General features: G+C 36.5%; 2 protein-coding genes across 4 annotated transcripts in view; one reads left to right on the top strand and one right to left on the bottom strand.

Annotated features, from left to right (window-relative positions):
* Nucleotides 1-1,979, bottom strand: part of SH3BGR (SH3 domain binding glutamate rich protein) — a 31,361-nt gene extending 29,382 nt beyond the window's left edge. For 2 of the 3 annotated variants that reach the window (XR_009961120.1, XM_062599082.1), the window contains exon 1: nt 1,761-1,979. Coding sequence is in view for 2 of the 3 variants with exons in the window: in XM_062599082.1 (XP_062455066.1) it covers nt 1,761-1,805 (45 nt within the window). In the remaining variant the exon portion in view is untranslated. The remainder of the gene's footprint in view (nt 1-1,760) is intronic. The other variant, XM_062599069.1, reaches the window with a different exon arrangement.
* LCA5L (lebercilin LCA5 like) lies at nt 1,822-19,944 on the top strand. The gene is given in 10 exon segments (XM_062576234.1): nt 1,822-2,005; nt 3,346-3,722; nt 6,250-6,424; nt 6,427-6,540; nt 9,550-10,064; nt 10,807-10,944; nt 12,850-12,943; nt 16,735-16,844; nt 17,140-17,272; nt 19,304-19,944. Coding segments are annotated over 10 exon segments (2,481 nt in total).
* The last annotated feature ends 1,528 nt before the right edge of the window (nt 19,945-21,472 follow it).

The following is a 21,472-nucleotide window of genomic DNA, read 5'->3' as shown; positions in this document are numbered from 1 at the left end:
ATACTCTTCCTTCCAGTGTGTGCTTGGCATCTCAGTGACAGCTTTTGTGGGCTGCCAACAAATAGAAGAGATTGGCGTTAATAAGCTTAAAACCTATTACAGTTCACCGGCCTTAGTTATCTTTTTTAGCAGTAGTAACCTGCATTAGGAAAGTTTAACAGCTGAAAATGACTGGATAAAGCTTATATGTTTCCCAGGATTCAGTGTAGCATATACATCCCTTCACTGCAGCCCAAGAAGAAAGGAGTTAAGAGATAGCTGCTAGCTGGGAGCGAGGAAAGAGGAATGCATAGAGCCGAGGAAAGCTTTTGGTTCAGATAGTGCTAAACATATGATATGCTTCGTTTTAACTGTGTAAGTGATCTCCTAAATGTCAATGTTTAATCAAAACACTCATACAAGTGCTTTGCTGAACTATAGCTCAAGTCCTGTAGCTGGAACGGTAACAATTCATGCCTTGCACAAAATTAATTGTTGCACAAAATGAATCTCTACAGAGGACCAAAATGATGGCTATGACATACACATATAGAAAGTCTGCTGAGTGATTTCAGTCATGGTCACAACTTTTCCCTGAAGACAGAAGATTGGCAAAGGAGGTAAGTATGAGCCTTCTTTGGTAACCAAACAGGAGATAAGACTGTCAATGCACAATGTGTGGTAATTTATAAAGCTATTTGAGCAGTAACTGCTAAATTACAAATTACCCAACCTGCAGATTCCAGTCTCCTCCTCTTATTTTTCTGTCTTGCATATAATGCATCTTGTAGAAAAAAGTAAAATGTCAATATTAGAGTCTCAAACTTAGAAACAGGCTGGCAAAAAAAAACTGAAGAGAGACCCACAAACTTCCTTAGCTGTGTTCCAGTACAAATTTCAGTGCGTCTCCTCCAGTTCACTTTCTAGAGGTGCTGACCCTATAAACAGGGAGTGCTTTTTCAGCTTTTCAACTCTGGAAGCTTCTTAAGGACGTGGAGATGCAGTTACAGCTATGTGCAAGCACCAGCCAATTTGTTTAGCCATGTCACTGGGAATGAGTGACTGCCAAAGGAAAGCTGCAATCTGAGCTCATGTGGGAACTGGATATAAAAGGAAACAGTCCTTTCTTGGCTCCCACCTCCCACAGATTTCCAGCCTCTCTACCATTCACATGCCCTTCCCTTCAGCTGATTTACTATGCTGACAACTACAGCAGTAGACATCAAAAACAAAAATCACCAGTATAGCTTTTCAAGAGACATCTAAAAAAAAGGGAAAAAGGGAAAAAACATGAAAACTTAGGGAAAGGGAAGGGTGTGGGGAAGACATTTTTTCTGCAATTTTATTCACTTACTTTGGCTTCAGAATCTTTCTTAAACACAGTTTCCCTTTGGCAGAAACAGTGTTCTAAAGTCTCTCTCAAAAACAAATTAACTTCTAGTGTAAAGAACATACCCTATTCTGTGCAAATACAATATTCACTTTTTCCTTCTTTAGTGAACATACATTGCATACACTTTTTCAAATAGATAATAATCTATTAATTGACATATATTATATGCAAATATTATACATGTAGTAAAAACTGTCATGCAAACAAGCCAATAATAAGAGCAATTCTCTATATTCTGAGTTGCTTTCAAGAACAAGGTGGTCAACACAAACTCGAAGAAATTCAGTATTTTTTTCTCACAATCAGACTCAGGCTCTTCTTCTGGACATCAGCTAATTTACCAAACCGATCCTAGCAGAAAGAGGCACGTGTTAAATGAGACACCTACCGCTGTAGACCCCGAGGATGTGGCTACAAAGACTTTGATCACCATCTTGACAGCGATCAAAATGAATCAGGAGAACACGCCTGCTATCGACAAGTCACCAGAGCCCAGAGAGGAACCCAGGCATGCAGGAGCGCCTGGACTAACCCAGATCCTAAATGATTCCCCCCAGCAGCTATCTGCCAGCTTTGCCCTCTCCCTCTTCCACTCCCCAGGGTCCCGGGTTTCCCCACTCCATTGGCTCTTAGGTATTTCGGGACCAGGGGCCAGTAGAGGATTGGTTTGTAAGAGGATCCCTAGTAAGGGACTTGCACCTGCCCCTGGCCTTATTGCATTAGATTGACGGGATGGCAGCCCATAAAAGGCAAAGTAGAGTAGTGCACCAATGAGACAGGACTGGAAAATGTTTGGGAGAGGGGGAAGGGAGAAGGGAGAGGGGAGACAGAAGAGGGAACTCAGTGCTTGGGGGAGATCAAAAAGCTGTAGGGTAATATTCAAAGTTATGTTCACACTTTCACAGCTAACAGGGCTCAACATCCTGACCACAACAAAGTGGCTTCAGAGTTGCAGCTATGAATTTTACTTTAAAAAGTGTTTTGGGGGTAAGCAAACATGCAGCTGCAGTGGTAATACAGATCCCACTGAAATAATTCTCAGTTACAAACACAGGCAGCTTTCAAAAGCTCAGATCATGATCCAAACTGCATAGCTCAGGCACTTCTCTGAAATATGTCAATACGTTTCCTACTACTAGGGAGGGTGATTTGGCTGATTCCATCTGTCCAAAAACCAATATTGGATTTTCTCCCTCTTTCTGCCATACCAGCGAAAATTCCCAGGGCACATGGTATATGAGGGAGTCCAGAATTCTTGGTAAAAAATATTCTATTCCTTTGAAACATCAAGGATGCTCTTTTTCCATCTGGCTGTTGCCTTTTGCCCCACAGATGGTCACAATTCAGTGCCTGCATGCACATATTTAAGGAGCACTTTGAGCATGAGAACTATTTTTAAAATGTTAGCTGTTATCAGACGACTTTGAAATGTTAAGAGCCAAGTTCATTTCTGTTATAAGTGAGCAACATGCCACAAACTTCAGCAAAACTGAACCTACGTCAGAACTGAAATTGGCCTAGGCTCTGTGAAGTGTTTACACACCTATTAAATGTTAAAACTAAACATCACAGTGTCCAATCCTGAAAATACTTAAACTGGAATGTAGTGCCTTCTAAGATTGACTAGGGCTGAATGTGCAACAGCAGTGCTAATCTGGACAGTAAGCTTTTTGTCATTTGAAGTATTATACGAAGCTGGAAATACAATATTCAGTGTATTGAACGGGGATCCTGAAAAACCTCACTGAAAACCAAAGCCAGCAGTAGGCATACTTTGCACAGTTTACTATGCCTCACCATCTGCCATTTCTTCTTTTGCAAGGCAATAGCAGGTCCAGAAAAAAAAGAAAAGTCAGATAAAATCATACATTTTCACTGAGTATTTTCCTGTAAAACAGAACATGGGATTTCTATGGGATTCTTCCTCTTGGAATTATTATTTAAGTATGAAAACGCTTTCTGCACATCTGCAGCTCTCATTTCCCACCTCCGGGATCCGGCCTTGGCTCCCCCCGGGGACGTGTGGCTGGTGTGTGACCCCGAGGGTCCCCACGACCGCGAGGGGACCGCGAGGCCTCACCGCCACGGCACAGACCTGGCGGTTCAACTAAGAAGAGTCGGGACCCGGCGCCTCTCGGCCGTGGCGCAGCCGCACTGGGGGCGGCCCCAGCGCGGTACACAGACTTGCGGGGAGGGGGAAGATAAGTCCTGTTTCGTTGTTACAAATGCAACAAGACGCTCAGCCGCGCAACCCGCGCCGCGCCGGGGCCGACTACGACTCCCAGGGTGCCCCGCGGCCGCGGCCTGTCCCCATGGCAACGGCGCCGCGCCCCACCGGCCGAGGAAGCCGGTAATGGCGGCGGTTGGGATGTTTTGGCGGGGGGTGGTTTTGAGGCCGGCCATCAGGGCAGTTGCCAGGGCTGAGAGGCGGCACCGCAGTGGGAGGTGGGAGGGCGAAGAGCAGCCCGCTGTGGGGCGGTTGGGGAGAGCAAGGGGGCGGTTGAGACGCAACGAGCGGCCTGAGGGCGGGAGCTGAGGTGCGGGGCGGCGCCGTGCTGCGGGAGGCGCGGGAGCTCTGGCTTGTGCGCACCGGGCAGAGCAGCTCCGTGGGGCCGCTGGCGGAGCTCCGAGGCCGGCCTGAGGGCCCTGGCTTCCCCGTCACCTTTTCTGCTCCGGGGTGGCCGCTGAGGCCGGGCCCGTGGCGGCCCGCTCGGGCGCAGGGCTGGGCTGCGGGACAGCCGCTCCCCAGCTGTGCTTTCCTGCCACGATCCTCCTTCCTGCTCGCTTACTGCTTCCCAGCTCTACTTAATGCTCCACCACGGCGGTTTTGCTGGTTTTGGGTGCCTGAAATGGCATTTTCATCTTTGACAGATTCAGCCCTATTCTCTCTCTCAACACACATTCTCCTGGTTTTATTTTCCCCTTCAGCTTCTGCTGCTTTTTTAATTCATTTCTACAGTAATACCTTTTGTCTCATTTTTCCTGTTTCTTGTCGTCTTTTCTCTTCTTGTCTCGTCCTTTTCCACTACGTTTTTTCTCACCCTCTGCTTTTGAAGCTAGTGAGGCTCTCCACACACTTCTCATTCAAACAAATGAAAGCAGTAGTTTTCAGTTTAAGCTGTAATTTGATTTTAACATATTTTGTCCAGAAAATGATGACAGTGCTAGATCATATTTAAACAGAAATACAAATTGATATACCAGGCTAGCTGTTGCCTTATTCTCATTTTAAAATGTGAGTTTCCATTTCTTAGGGGTTCCTACACTGGCTCAGATTTACTAGGGCCTGGACATTCCTTACTTTACCACTAAGGAGAGTTAGTTCATATGAGGGAATGAAGAGGAGGAAAATTATTTTGATTTGACTTGAAACATTTTGTGCAAACCTAAGTTGCATTTCGTCATTTTCTTTGGGAGTTATGTGACTCTTTCATCTTTCCTCTTTAATAAACTTAAGTAAATTTAAAATTAAATGCTATCACAGGACAAAAATGTTAACAAAATAGTTAGAATATTCTAAAATATTTTCATTTTTAGCTTAAGCTACTTGTTAAATTCTACCTGAATTCAAGAATCATTCAAGAATCATACCCTCCTCGTATGCCTTTTGCATACTTACTATTCCACCCCAAAACAAAAAAGTTTAGAAAATACTTAAGCATTTTGTTATAAATATCTGTTCTTTTTTTAAAAAAAAAAAAAAAAAAGTTCAACAGCTAGGATTGTTCATTTTGTTTGATACTGAGAGAAGACAGGTCCAAGGAAAGCAGCAATGTTGCTTGGAAGCTGATCAAACAAGTATCATCACCAAACCACACCTCTGACAACAATACAGTACAGGTGATGTTTTCAGAGTTATATGGGTGCCTGAAGATGTAGAGAAGTATCTTACAGTGTTTTCAAAGGAAACAGATGTCTTAAGTATAGCTAGGCTGTGAAGAAATTGCTATTGTTAAGAAAAACACTGAAAATTTCCCTAATGTTTCTTCTGAAAGTGTGCGGAGACAATTCTTTTACTCTGTGATTTTTTTTATTTAGTGGGCTTGTTTTCACAAATGATTCCAATTTGAAAATAAATAAACAACATACCAAAAGATTAAGAAAACTTTTATTTTACTCTCTAAAATAGATGCTCTGTTATGCAGCTTTAGTTACTTCTATATACTCTGCCTATAATGTTAATATAATAGTTAAGATGATTGTTTTATTTTAATGTACAGCTTAAGTTTCTGGTCTAATTTATGATGTAAATTTTGAAAATATGGCCAAATTGATTTTTATTACATAAATAGACTGTTAAAATTACATAAGAACACAATTAGAGTTATCAGTTAAATCAATTTCTAGACAGCATCTAGGGACTTGTCAAACAATTATTTTTTAATATTTACAAAGCAATTTTTAACTATTAAGCAAAAATACAGCTGAACCTATCCCTTGTTAGGTTAATCATGGGCAAAATATATATATTACAAACTGTGGTATGTATTTGCACTGAAATAGTAGCATCTTTGTAAATCTTCGGAAAACATATGCCAGTACTATATTAAATTCTGAGATAAAAGGTATTTCATATTGCAGTTCTTTCTGGAAACAGCCTTACCCACATACATAATGTGGGTATAACTTCTATAACTAAGACCACATAGTTATTTTTAGTGGACCAAAGAGTAATAACAGTACTTTTTGAAAGGTAACTTTGTAATTTTTAGTATTGTTTAGTACAGTTTAGTACTGTTCAATATTGTTTATGTTAAGCTTTTTATGTGATCAACTCACTAACATTCTGATTCCTGATAGGTTACAGATGTCAATTTTTAAGTCTTCTACAAGCAACATAATGATGAACTCAGATCATTGTTTCCTCCATATTTTAGTGCAAGAAGATAATAAGTCAGGAAGTGGCACAGAAAGCAGGGATGCTAATGATTCTCCAAAAACAAATAAAAGTATTAAAAGCAGCATCTGTGGCAAAAGTAATGATTGTAGGCAATGCAGTAGAGAATATGAAAGTGAAAATTCTCATGCTAGCTATTCTGAGGACTTCATCAGTGACTGCTCAGAAGCAGCTAGAAGGAGCAATGATTTAAAACTTTCAGGAACTGAAGAGAAGAAATCACAGAAAAAGAAGAAAAAGAAAAAAGGGCAGCATATGGTCCCCCCAAAAGGTAAAAAGGTAATTTGTTTTCTAGTAGTAGTTAAGGAAGAGTGTCCTGAGAAATATAGCTGTTTGCCTTTTTTGGCTTTTTCTTTCAGTAGTTAGAAAGGTTTGGGAAACAGTTTCTTAGTGCAGAAAAAATGAATAATAAATCATTTCAAAAACAGGAATAATATTTCAAAAACAGCAGAGTGGAGAGTAGAGAGGTAGAGATTCCCTATATGTTTATTGCACAGTACTCAGTGATCCAGGAGGCAGCATATTCACCTGTGATGCACAAACACCTTTGCAATCCTTATTCCTCATTATTGAATCTGGGGACTTGAAAATAGCACTCCAACTAAGTTCTCTATTTTTGACTGCATAGCATGATGAGTCTGAGAAGTCTTTCCTGAGGAAAAGTTACTCAAAAATGATATGTTTGAACAAAAGTGTCAGTTTGGACAAAAAAGCCATATATTTGCCAACTTAGTCATAGGATATTATATAAAATGAAATTTATGCTTCAATGGCCTGGCCCTATAGGACAAATATATTCCCTTTATGTAAATGGTAGCAGTGAAGAATCCTTTATTTATGTGTTTTTTAATATCTAGACTTAGCTATAATTTCTTAAATCCCACCATCATGAGTCAAAAAAATGACTATAAAACTGGTGACCCATTTCCTCCTAAGCATCACAATTTCACTTAGATCTACAAAATCTGAAAGACACAAATATACTAAAAAAAGAGAAAGTAAACTCTGATTCTCTGTTCTATTACATAAGTTTTATGCCAGCATCAAGAAGTTAACCTGGTGCAAAACCACAGGACCAGAAAAAGTAACCGAATATTTTTATCTATTTAGCAGAAAACATCATTATTGGCCACTGACTTTGTTGGGTTCTCTAAATAGTTGGTTTTAGTTATTCATGGCAACTTGTCATCATCAATCTCTCAGGAGCAAAAAAAAAAAAAAAAAAAAAAAAAAAAAAAATGTTTTTTATAACCTCTGATCAGTTTTTTTTCACAGAACCTGTTAATTTTTTTTTCACTCTTGGAAGGTCTTGTTCATCTCTGATCTTGCTTAATGGCTATAATTTCTTCTCTGTTTACCTGAATCTCTACAGCATTTCTCCTTAATTCATTTAAAGCTTAGTAAAAGAATAAACAAGTCTGCCAAATCAGTTTCTCCTCCTTGCCATTCCTGATCTCAAGTTCTTTCTGTCCTTTCCTTTGCTATCACTGTGAATTTGATAAGGTTATTCTCCTCATACAGCTTTGAATGAATTAAGCCCTATCTACTTGCCTGCGCTTTGTCTTCTGTCAATATAGTTGTCAGAAAAAAGAGCATCAGGTTTGTGTCCTGAAACAGCGGTATATCAGATATTTAGGGAATAAGAACAAAGGCTAGATGGGATGAGTGCTCCCCTCCATAGCTTCCAAACTTCCCGCCATTATCGTGTCTACTTTATTCTGCCCGACCACCATCATAATTTCCGTATCATCTTTGGGCCTTATTCTGTGCAGTGCTATGGCTTAAGGCTTCTCAACTTTGTCAAGTAAGCAGCTTTGATGTTTGCTGCCTTGAAAACAAGATATTGATACCAGAGCCAAGGCAGGAACAGCAACCCTGTCCTGGGAAGGGGAAGAAAAGGCCTGGACAGAAAGCTGTGGAGAATATGAAGGCTGGTCCAGTTGACACCAGCAGGAAAGGGAAAAGACAGGAAAAGGTTCTGCTGCGGAGAGGAACAATTTGCTTTGCAGAAGCAGCTGCCCTGATCATCAAGCATAGATAGTGGAAGCAATGAGGCCATGGCTTTATGCTGCCTTCAGCAGTCTCCTTTTTATGCTACTGATTTGATATTGCTTGTGTTCTGCAATTGTGTTTCCTAGATAGGGCCTGCTCTTTTCAATAGTTCATATGCAGATTACCCACTGAATTCAATGGAAGTGCTTAAAAAAATCTGCCTCTTATCTTGGGTTTCTTTTGGGGGGCGGGGGCAGTTAGGACCTTGCCTGCTTTGTTCTTAAAATGTTGTATGATATACAAATAATAATAATAATCTTCCAGCAAAATACTGCTTGAAATGCCTTGAGAGCTATTTGTGAAAGTTTGTCTGGAAGAGGGGGAAACACTCAGATAAACAGTTTTGACTATTTTCAAATTCTAATTATGTTTTAGGAAAGAGAAATGAGAGTAATACACTTAGAATGATAGGCCTTAAAGATTTTATTTTAATTACTATATAAAAGCAATGTAGACAATTGTGCAACTGTTCTGTAGTTATAAGCGCATACATAAAGGTAAAAAACTTAGTTCCATTCAAAGATGATTTGAAAGTTCTAGAAAACTGGTAAGAATTCCAAGCTGCCAAGAAATTTAAACATGTACTATTGTGACCCCCCCCCCTTTTTTTTTGAGTTCTTATGGGTCTATAGATTACTATTTTTTTTTCTTCCATCAAGGAATTTCCCTATTTAAGATCCAGGTCCTCCTTTGCTGAAGCCTGTGGGAATCTTTCCAGATGGAATAATTTGCTTCATCAATCCCCAATTCACAGATGTATTAGTGATCTGAATGATTTACAGAGAAAGAAAATGTGTTTCTCTTGATGTTGGAGTAATTGTTTTAAATAAGCATGCTTTACTAAGTTATTCACAGAGTATTATTGCTATTTGCCTCAGAAGATAGCATGTACTTAGCTACCCTTCTAATGGAGTATGAGCATGATGGCTATCGAAATGTCTTCAGAGAACAAAAGCAATGAATCTTGACCTCGTAAAGACCTAGTTAGTTATGCCTTAGGGCAGCCATGCATGTGTATATATATACACAGACATACAAAATCTGCATGTATTTATCTATGAAATACTTGAATATTGGGTTCTTAGTACCGATCATGGGCATTTTGTCAAATACAGTACATTTAAGTAGTTTGGATGAGGAATATTTGAACTTACATGAACAATAAACATAAATAGTGATTTTGATGTCTCAGATGACATAATACCATTTTGCCTTGGTCTGAATGCAGGAGGGAAGAAATTGCCACCTAAGAAGATGCAACATAAGAATACTTCATTTTTAAGCCTGAAAAATAATACAATTTCCCAGAAGAAAAATGCAGTGGCTCAGCGAATATCATCAGCAAAATTTCAGAAAATTAGAGAGCTGAAAAATGAACTATTTGATTTACAACACAAGCTAGAAGCATCAAACTTAGAAAACCAGATTCTGAAAAAGCTTCAGTGTCGGCACTTGAAAGCAATAGGTAGATATGAAAATTCAGAAAATAACTTGCCTGATCTTTTGGCAAGACATTATACTGAGGTAAGAACTTTAAGGAAACTCCTGAGGATATCTCAGGAGGAAGAAAGACAGACATCCAGGAAGCTCAGAAAAGTTGAAGCAGAGCTGCTAAAAAACAAAGATGCTTTGCAGGCATTGCATAAACTTTCGGAAGACAAGGCTCTTGCAGAGAGAGATGAACTTAATCACAGATTATCAGTCTTTACAGAAAAAATAGAAGTCAATAATAAGAGAATACAGGTAATACGTGCATACCATTGTATTTGTGGAACAATAAGAAGAGACTTTCTGTGCAAGAATAGTGGAAAGTTTTTAGCTGTTTCTTGTCAAATTAATGCTTCTGATTCAACCCTGTAACACTGAATATTCTTTTCAATCCACTGCTGTCCAGAACAGCTAGGTCAGAAGTGCATATACTTTTTCTTAGATGATAAAAAGGCAGTATAAGCAGATGAATTCAGACTCTCTTCTGAAAACTTTCTATTTAAAGAGGTACCAGTGAGAAACTGTAAAAAGCTTGCAAGATGGAGGCCCAACTTATAATTTTAGTAACTAAAATTTCAGAGCATTTCCGAGTTCTGATGATAAAGTACTTGATAAAGTACCAGTATTCATGCACACTAAGCCTCCTTATGCTGCCACAGTTAATAGATCTCTGTGTGAATAGAAATGATGTCCTAAAATTTCTCCAGGATGTTTATATTCATTAATTCATCAGAAATGTAATGTACAGATTTATTTTTCATGTTTAAATGCAAAATATGCTTTATTTTCTTTAGTAAAATTAGGTTTGAAACTAGTTTTTGTTCATTTTTTTAGAGTATGCTTTGTCATACCTGTCATACCTGTCATACATTTCAGAGGAATATAATTATTAGAATCTTTTTGTTGTTTAGCATATTTATTTTTAAAATATAAGAATTGAAATTCTTGAGCAGTCATACTGAGTACATTCATAATTTAAAGTATGTACTTTTTTAAGGTCCTCGAAAAACAGCTGAAGTTAAACAATAGCACCTTTAATCGTCAGCTGGCAGATGAGAATAAAAAAGCTGTTGAAGCTGGAATAATTGCAAAACACTTGCAAATGGAAATTAAAACTCTTCACCAAAAAATTAAGGTATTCAAAATTTTAAGTAGGTTTCTGTTTCTACAAGATGGTTCAAGTATTTTAATGTATTTAATTTCTTCTATTCCTTTTCCCTCATCTATATTATTTAGTGTTGGAACATTTGGTTTCTAGCTGAGTATGTAGTCTGTCAAAAAGTCAGAAAATAAATGATGAAATTCTTGTAGGGTTTATTTGTCATAACAATTTGAACAAGTAATCCCTACAAACTTGTTACCGCTTTGATATATGTAGGTCAATATATTCATCTGTTATTTTTTTATGAGCTGCCTTTCAAGAATACTTTCCAATCAAAATGAGCCAAATAGTACAGTCTACAAAACTAAACTTTAATAATTAAAAAAAAAACTTGTGTAAATGTTTCAATAGCTTTTTTTTAATTCCAGCATAGTTTTTAGACATGAATATTTTTTCAAGTTCATCTCTTACTGTAATATTTAGTAGTATAGTGCTATGTTTGATTTACAAATGAAAAACTGGAAGTGACACTGAATAGAAATAAAAAGCAAAACTGGCTCAGCTGTTATATCATACAAGTAATTCATAAGAAAAACAGTACACATTCCACATTCCAAAAAACATGAAAAATTCTTGTAGTTTTTAAAAATCTAAACTGTATTTGTAATACAGTTAAAATATGCTTACTTTATTTCAATATGAAATGACTGATCCATCTGTTGATTCTTGTAGGGAGCTTTTCCTTCTTTGTGGGATCACGAGATGTTATTTTGTCTTTCCAGTCATTGTCAAGGGTAGAATGGGCAAATCCTGAGGATGCATGGAGATGTGCATTTCTATACAGAGGCACTGTTTGTCCCTTCTTAGCTCCTGGTGGGGTGCAGAAACATTCCTCCTGGTCTTTGGCAGCATCACTGCAAACAAGGATTGCCCAGCCGCAAAATCCCCATGAACTGTTGGGCAGGGAAAAGGGTACAGCAGTGCATCCAGGCCCTGTGTCAGAGATGCTGGAAGGGCACTTGCAATACTAATTCCTACCACACAGTCTGAGCTCCTACATAAGCAGATCTGGGAAAGGGGAATAATTAAAGTCCCAGGAACACTAATGTAAAACTGTTTTGAAATAAGAATTGTTTGAAAGTATAGTTTTCATCATAACACTTGTCTGAAATATTTCAATTTCATATGTTTTCCAGAGTTTTCTGTGTGTCCCATTCTCTTAATGTAATCTTTAGATTCACAAAACCTTCATTTTTTTTGAAGCAGACATGCTTACTAACCTTATTTCTGTGCCAGGATGGAGTTTATTCTTACATATTTTTAGGCACCCAGCTATTCAGACCCTTCAAGGTATTCAATCCCCATTGAAATCAATCTGTATCTGCAATTTAAATGCAACTCCTATTTTTCCAAACTAAAAGAAGAATAGATACAGTGAGAGTGTTACTGAAATTATTCTGTGTTTAAGAGACATTTCAGTATGGAAAGAGAAGGCTCACAAAATAGATTTGTAAAGTGTGTCCCTGAAATTTGTCACCTACCAAGTAGTAGTTTGTAAATCAGAACAGTCAGAACAGTGTTTGCAGTAAACAGTCACTTAGTAAAAAAGGTCATGGAAGTGAAGCCAAAAATACTCTGAACAAAATGACAAAGAAAAACAAATGAAAAAAAAATCATTAGAGAAGGCTTCCTCTTCTGAACACCCTACCAGGAAAAAGATCATGCAGGCGTTCAGGTACACTCTTAGCCTTAAAAGAGGGAAAATTCTGAGTTGACCCATGAAAGATGACTTATGCCCATTGACATAAATAGCAAAGTCACCACATGGCCTAACATAACGCAAAATTGCTGACAGTCTTCTTTGCGTGGGATAATTAAGTTGGTAGAAAGTAATTCTTAATGCATATCAGAAGCTTAACAGTGTTTACTTCTTCCTAGGAAAAGGAACGAGAACTGTGTATAAGAAATATATATGCAAATCGGATGCTTAAAATTTCGAAGGACAAAGGTGATTCAGTACCTCATGAAAAAAGTACATGTATGTTCATTTTCTTCTGTTATTTAGTTAGGTGAAACTTGCACTGTTTTATAACTGTGGTATATATTCCAAAATAAAAGCCAAAATGGCACTTGTGGGCTAGAAGTATTCTAGCACATACAATTCAAAGACAAGTGCTTGTTTCTTTACTCATTTATTTTACAAATACAAATCTCTAGCCCGTTTTTAATACTTAACCCAACTTGAAGCATGAATAGCACTTAGTATACATACAGTTTTAGTGTAACAATGATGACACTGAAGCAGTGCTGCTATTTTAAGTATCTGTTTGCATCAAGAGCTGTTTGCTGATCTGATTTTGACAGGGTGAAGTTATCAGTCCACATAACCTGTACAGACTTAATTTTTGCCCAGTCTGTTCCCCTCGACTTGGCCAGCAGAAGTAGCTATCCTAGGACTGGAATTTCCACAACGTGGCTTACTAAATCAAAGCACTTCCCAAACAACCTTACTGTAACAAGTTATCAGTTTTAATACAGCTCTTTTATATGAACAAAAATCATGAATTTGGTTGGATTTTTTAAAGTTATTTTCTCATCTTTAAAATTCTTAGACCCTCTAACTTATAAATAGCAGAAATGTTTAAATAATGGATATTACTGAAGCTTCTGCAACTTTTTATTTTGTTGAGGGAAAAGGAGAGGAGGTGTTTTCAGATACAGTTTTTAAAGTTTAAAGGTGAGTCTGATGATCATGCTGTCAGCTTGTCAGAGAGGAGAGCACTTACCCTTTGTAGTCATTTGATTGCCCTTTTGAATTTACTTACCCTATGTAACCAGAGATTATTATAACCCAATTATTGTGTATCTTCTCAATTATTTCTATCGACAGAATTGATGTTGCTTAGAGTAATGTAGTAGAATAATAGAATAGAAAAACAGAATAAAGTAACAATAGAATAATAGTTAATTCAATAAACAGGAAGAAAGAGCTCTTTAATAGAGGGTATTTCTTTTACATGGATGCTCACAGGTATCAGAAAGAAATGTTTATCATATGTAATCTTGTCTATTTACCATTCCAAGAATAAATATCTTGTGTGGGATTCAGTTGCCTAATTATAGGCATCCAGTGCCATCTGAGATGTCCTAGCATATTCTGCTTGGCCCAGTAGTTGTTGTTCCAGAAGGACACGGGTGTACCATAGGTCCTGCGTTATATTGGCCAGCCTCATGTGGATACCTTGAATACTCGGCAGCATCTCAAATAGCATTAGGCGCCTGTGTTCAGATGAGTGAATCCAGCCCCTTGAGACTGAGAGGACAACAGCTAAAACAATTAAAAATCATACAAGCAAACATTGTCCATATGCTCACTATACTCATCAGGGACAAAATGTTAAAGAATATAATTTTTTAAAGTATTTATAAACTTCTAAAAGATTGTCATATGCCTCAGATGTTATATCTGGATTTCACTAATCAGGTGCTTTATACAGAAATTGATAAATAAATTTTAAGTACTTTACCAACACCAAAAGTAACCTTTTGCTTCCTACACTAGAGCACAGTCATTCTGTCAAAATTTCCCCTCAAAAAATATTTTGCATTCCTTCATTTTGGATGGTGATCTGAACATTATTTCCCTGAGTTAAGCTCCTCCTTAAAATACTGGTCAAATATTTCTGCTGCTGAACTGAAGGAGAAATTGGCAATTTCTTCATATGGAACAGAGGAACATTTAAAATTTATTTACTGTCAAACAGAACTTCTGAAATACTGTACATGCCTACAGAATTCTTAACGATATCATATCAGTACAAAGTATTCTTGTAGTCAGTTGTTTACTTCTTTCCTAATACATTGCCTTTACAAATCCATTGGTCTGCATTAATGACAAGCGAACTACAGGAAAACAGGTGATAATTCAAGCTGTAAGATTAAAAAAATTCCTACACCTCATTCAGAGTCAGACTTTTAAAAATTTTACTCAGGTTTTTACTTGTACAATATTGCTATTTAAATTATAGTATTTAAATCACTGATTATTATTTAAGTTCATCTTTTCTTTAAGAAAGATAAAGGAGCATGGTTGGAGAGAGACCTGATATATTCTGTAATGTGAAAAGGTTCCTGGCAACGTTCTCTGATCTTGTGGTATTTTTGGCCAATAAGGGTTTCATTCTCTGCCTGTTTATGGAAATAGATGATTTAGAATCTAGAACTGGATTTTTTTTCTCTTTTACCTATTGACTTGAATTTTCCTATAACTGACTAAGAAAGAGCTACTTTCTTTAAGCAGTAGCTATTTTCTGTTCTGCATTTGTAAATATTTTTACTCAGCAGGAAAGAAAAAGAGAACTGTGGGGTTGCATTGTTATCACCCCAATAAACAGCTGAAGGTAGGCTTAGCATATGTGAAACAGATTTACATAAATAAAATTAATTTATTGAACAAATCCAAGAAATTAATTTCATAAACTCTCACTTAGAGGAAAGCTTGCTATGTTGTGGGAAGGTTAGGCCACACTGGCTCATCCAGAGGTACAGCTCCCCCTAGCTCTGAATCTAAGGAATGCTCAATGAATTTCTGTTGAAAAAGGCATCTGAAGTAACTTGTTAACTGGTTCGAAAAGAAAACTAATTTCTGCCACATCATCAGTGCCATTCCAAATCTATTTATCAACATCCTTATTACTTTCAAGCCACAAACACTTGAAGGTCATCATTTAGTAGATAGTATTCTTCCAATTTCAGAAAGCAAATCTGAGAACAAGTTTGAAGCTTGAGGTACGTAAAATCACACTTTTGCTTCTGTGTTAGCAACTTTCTTAGCTACTGTATTTATGTCAAAATTATTCTAACAGGATGAAAGAAGAAGGTACTGTTACTACCCTCCCCCTGCCATCTCCATGCAGACATTTCTTTTAAAGTTCCCTTCGGCCACTCCCTTGGAATCTTTCAAATAACCTAAATATTTCAGATAGGGTTAAATGTTTCCTCCAAAGAGTTTGGTTCTGTGAAGCCTTACATAAATACTTAACTTTGAGCACGATTAGTAATCAAGTCGGAAGGCATAAAAACAAGCATACTCACTATCCTCTGTAGGATCAGAATTCAGGAACCTGAAAGCTGAGGTCCTACACCAGACTCTCTAGGGCAGGTTCAGATTAGAATGTTACCATGCAAATTGAGCAAATATGGGCTGTAAGGTATAGACGTTTTTGCCCGACTTCACATGTTCTATCTGCACTGGACTTCTTTGTAGATCTGACTAAGACATTCAGCATTTACTGATGAAAATGCTCAGAACTACAGGCACCTGAATTCATAGCCTTTATTAATAAAAAGTCAAAAATTCTTGGACAATGAAGTTTTAATAAGTCTTTGGGCAGAACAGTTGCAACATATCCGTCTCAAACTCAGCAATGTTTTGTTTTAGTTATTATTTCCCTGTTTTTCTTTATTAGCTGAGATACTCCTGCAATAAAGACAATGACACATTGTTTAGACTGTGGAATGCATTATGGAACTATCATGCAGTGATATATACTTAAACCTAAGTTTAAGTGTCATAACCTAAGGCATTAACTAACACAACCTGAAGATGGATTCTTACTATGTTTATGTTCCAGTTTCAGCATTTATAAGTCAGACTGAATTTCTTTATTAAAATGCATTATGACATACAACAAAAAGATTAAACCCTAGACCAAAGGCTAGTATAAGTTTATTAGATTAGATATCTTTTGTTTCTGCTAACCATATAGTTCCAGAAACTACTCTATGTAGTGTATGTACTGTAATGATTTTTTTTTCCAACAGGTCTTAGTTTAAACAAATCAGTCCAAGTAGACAGACAGACTTTTAGATCACTTCTGCTGTCACAATACCAAACCAAGGAAACAGAAAAATGTCCCACTCAGCTATCAAAGGTATGAAAGATCTAGATTAAGTATCTTGTTGAAGTCTCAACTAAGTTGTATGTTATTCTCTAAGTTTCAATACTATACCTAATATCTCAATTTGTCATCTTACCTTTCTATGATTTGCATTTTGTTTGAATATAATTACTGTAAATATTACAGAAAATATGTAGGGCAAAGGTTGCCATACAAAATAAGAACATAATAAAAGTAGAAATTAGTAATCTTTTTACTAGTATATGTACTTCTAAATGTCACTAAACAAATATTTTTACTTTACTGTTACCTTTAATTGTCAATTCAGGAGGAAAAGCATTCAGAAGATAAAAATCAAAAAGTTAAAGCCAATGAAGCACACACTGATGTCCAACATAGAATAGAAAAGCAAGCAACCAAGAAAATCCCAAAGCTGGAAACGTTTAATAGAACATGTAGAGGTATATTTTAACATTTTTGCTCAGAAACTCATTTGATCTTGTGAAAAGTTGAATGAACTGCTGATACCGATAATTTATATGGGTCTGACAGCATTAGCTGGCATCTGACAGACAGTAATTAGTTCAACAACAGAAAAATAAAGAGTCACTAAAATCCAGCTGCTGGTGGTGCTGCCACACTGAGAACAAACAAGCAGCACTGTATCAAGCATCTTTATACTGATGTACTGCTAACAGCAGTTTTAAAATATATTCCATTTATGTTGGTAAAATATAGTGCTTTAGCTAAAAGTACACTTTAGTTAATATTCTGTGAATTCCACACTAAACACTGATCTCAAATTACTGGTTGTGAATTTTCATCATACTGAGTATCATAGGACATTTGTCTAGGGTTTGATTAAGCATGCTGGTCTAGATCGACTTTTTATCTATACGGCCTTGATCTTCTCAACCATGTATGCCTCAAACCTTTTAGATCCTAAAGGTGCTGCAGAATTTAATTATGTAATACTATTACTTTGCTCCCCTGAAAGGATGCACCTAGCAAAACACAAAACAAATTGAACTGTTCGGCAAAGTAAGTGTATGAATGAGAACTGTTGTGGAACCTCACAGCAAGATCAAGCGTTTTAGCCAAAAAATTCAACAGCCAAGGTCTTAGCTAAGAAAGTGAAGCCCTACATCTGCTGTTGAGAAAGAAAAGGAGTTCTTGAAGGGCTAGAGGTATCTCCGCATTACAGTAAGCACTGTAAATATACTTTCTGTAAGCCTTAGCCATTGGATTGAGTTCTCTTGTAGAAGTTATGTACAACAAACTTGTTTATTAACAGCTTTATTTTGAAGAGATTTTTATTTTGAAGTAGCCAATGTACCTATTCCTTTAAGCAGTTTTGTCTTCCTAAAAATATTAATAATATTATTTTCATTACAGTAAGGCTTACGTATTCAACCAAGATCCAAATGCCATCATGCTAAATATTTCACGTGCGAGAGGAGGCTTTACATGGCCTAAATTCAATTTAGACAAAAGCAGGAAAAGAGACTCAGTGGTGAAGCAGATTGTTAAGATCACTTGCTAGATCACTAACAGAGCTAGGAATCTGGAATGCATTAACTTCTATATTTTGTACTCCATCTTTTCAGCCAGAAGCCTTTCCAGAACCCATCCTTTAACCCCTCCAGGTAACTGAAGTCACCATTTGTCTTTGAAATCTCCTTTTAAAACTGACAGGAAACACAGGTCTTCTGATTCTGCTTGTGGAACACTCCCCTCGGTTTTGCATGACAGACTCTCTTCAGGCTTTCTCCAGTTACTGCTATTTGAGTTATAATGAAGTCTTTCAGTTATTTTCATTACTGTGACTTCATACTTATCCTTTAATTCTGGATTTTTGTCTCATTTTGGAGGTACTCTGATTCTCTCCAAAACACAGAAATACAGTTTTTCCTCTGCATAGACAAATGTATTTACTGTAGGCTTTCAGTATACATGTATCTTTTTATTGAAAAGCAAAACCAACTCAGTAGTAGGTCAGAGAGCTGTACTATATTCTGCCTCAAATCAAGTGATTTGTCAATTTAGAGAAAGAAAATTATAGCTATGTTTAAGTTCCATTTAAAAGCAAAAAGATGACAATTAAGAGTTTTGATCTGATGTGGTTTGCCTATTGCTTTATACATGACTTCTCTGGCCTTATATTTAGCCTTTAAGATACTGTGAGGCATTCACTACTGATTAAATGAATAAATGTGCAAATATTGTTTATAATAAAACTAAACATCATGAAAAGGTCAAAATAAAAGTGCCTACTTAAATTCAGTGGCACAACACATGTTTAAATCTTGGCCCATCCAGCTATACTTATTAGTAAACAGCACAGTCATAACCCTCAAGACTGAAGAGCCATCAACAACCACTTAGCTGTGAAATAAGAAAGTAAAACTTTCTTTCATTAATGCTTCATAATTGTCTAGGTTCCTAGACAATATATAAAACAAAGTCCTAAACCCCAAAATATTTGATTTTAGAATTTTTAAGGGAAAGCAAACCAGTAATGGAAGAACACACACATTTGGAATACATGGAAGAGGAAAAAAAGAGAGAAGAGCAAAAAAGTAAAGCTGAATTGCTTAAACAGGAGCTGAAAAAAATGATGAAAACTGAACAAACTCCTCAAAATGAAATTATAAAAGAGAACAATCAAGAAGGAGATGCAGTGGAAGACTATGAAGAAGAACAAAAGCCAGACAAACAATTAAATAATAGTGGGAAGGAAGACAGTAAATGTGTAACTTCTATTCAAAGAATCAAAACACCCATTAGACTGAAAAAACAATACATATTCTCAGAAGCCACTGAAAATTTGCATCATGGACTTCCTGTATCAGGTACAAAATCCAGAACAGGCAGCCTCTGCAACCACAGACATGCATTTCAGGAATGCTGTGCAATAGCTGAATCAAAAGTGAAAAATTCATTTGGACTATATGAATCGTCTTTTGGTAAAGTTACCAACACAAGGCAGAAGGACAATGTGGTTGAAGTGGGAGGCTGCACTCATATGACTTTCACTGAAAGGAAAAACAGTCTTATGAAAGAACTCTTTGGACCAAGCTGTGTTCTAAAAGATAACCCTTCAGATTATATCATGAGAGAAGTAGAGAAGTGAAAGAATGCATGGTTACACAAGCCAGACTTCAGAACACCACTACTAGCTTATGCGGACAGTCTAACACTGATGAAATCCATTTTGAACAATCTCAAAAGAACACACAAAATAATGATTTCGCTCAATATTCAAGTATATTAACCTGAATATAACTAATCTGTTGAAATACAGAGCATTTTCAACACTTACTGAAACATGTTTTACCTACAAATGTTTTTAACCTTCATACAACATTAAATGTTACACACTAATTTTTTCAATGATTCTTCAAATATGATAGGTTATCAACTCAGTTGTCACAGAACACATTTTGGAGGAGGATCGTGATGCAATTTACTAAGAGGACCTTGACAGTTATGACATTTTAAGCTCTGAGGCATCCAAGGTAGTCTTTTGGGGGTAATTTTCAGTTTTGGAATCCTCTCTGCAGTTGAATTTTGATTATTTGCCAGCTCCTTGTGGAGAGATACCTGATTTCACAATGCTCCATTATTTGATTAGTACCAAAAATGCACGAAATAAAATCTTCTTCACTCTTGCAATAATTTCCAGAATTCACACAGAATAAAAGTAATTTGATATTACATTGTTTTCACTAGCATTATAAAACTCTGAAGCTTCATTCTTTTCCACTGTTAGAAGTGATCAAAGCAATTTGCCTGGTAACTTCCACAGCTGACATCCAAAGATGAATGCACAAATGTAAACTATTGTTTTGGATAAGTCAGGCATATCCAGTTTTCAAAAAGACTTTAAAACATCCTGTGTTTAAGGCTGTGTAAGTGAGGGTAGAAGGATTACTTGTTTTATATCTCACAGTAATTCATGAAACATCAAATATTTGTTAAAAAGTAAAGAACTATGCTTATTGTTATTAAAGAGGTAACATTTAAAGAAGAACTTCAAAAAATTATTCCCTAAAGGATTTAAAGATGATTAAGGTATTTTGATATGAATCTTCTTGCAATGTATTTCTCTTCAAAATCTTAAAGATTTTTTTTCCTTGAAGTAGTGATTAAGCTGTATAGTGGACTGATGTCAAAGAGGATCAGTTTAGTGCAATCAGATGACCAGGTATTTTTCCTCTATGAACTATTAATACTTTCTATAATATATTTATTGATGTCCCCAAGTTCAGAGCAAACAAATACATATAATTCAACACTCCTGTCTGTACTGACTATATTGCCCAACTCACCCAAATGTTTGACTAGAGCAGCCAACAGACCACATATTTGATTATCCAATGATAAGGGTGGCTAAAGAGTTAATAGCATTCTGAAGGTTTTAAATAATCCTGCTTTTCTTGACCTCTCCATGCTAAACTCTTTAACAAATTAAATGACAGTGTTGTTAGCCACATCTTAAAATTCAAAAATATCAATGTCATAATTAAATAATCCATCCTCAATACTTCAAAAATAAATTTAAAAAAAAATCTAAACATGAGGCCTGTTGATTCAAACTCTTTCTCCTTAGACAAAAACATAGACTTTTTCTTGCCTTTTTTTTTTTTTTTTTTTTTTTT

This window comes from Rhea pennata, chromosome 1, assembly GCF_028389875.1.
Source record: "Rhea pennata isolate bPtePen1 chromosome 1, bPtePen1.pri, whole genome shotgun sequence".
NCBI lineage: Eukaryota > Metazoa > Chordata > Aves > Rheiformes > Rheidae > Rhea > Rhea pennata.
Note: the sequence above shows the minus strand (reverse complement) of the source record. Positions and strands in the feature narration are given on the sequence as shown.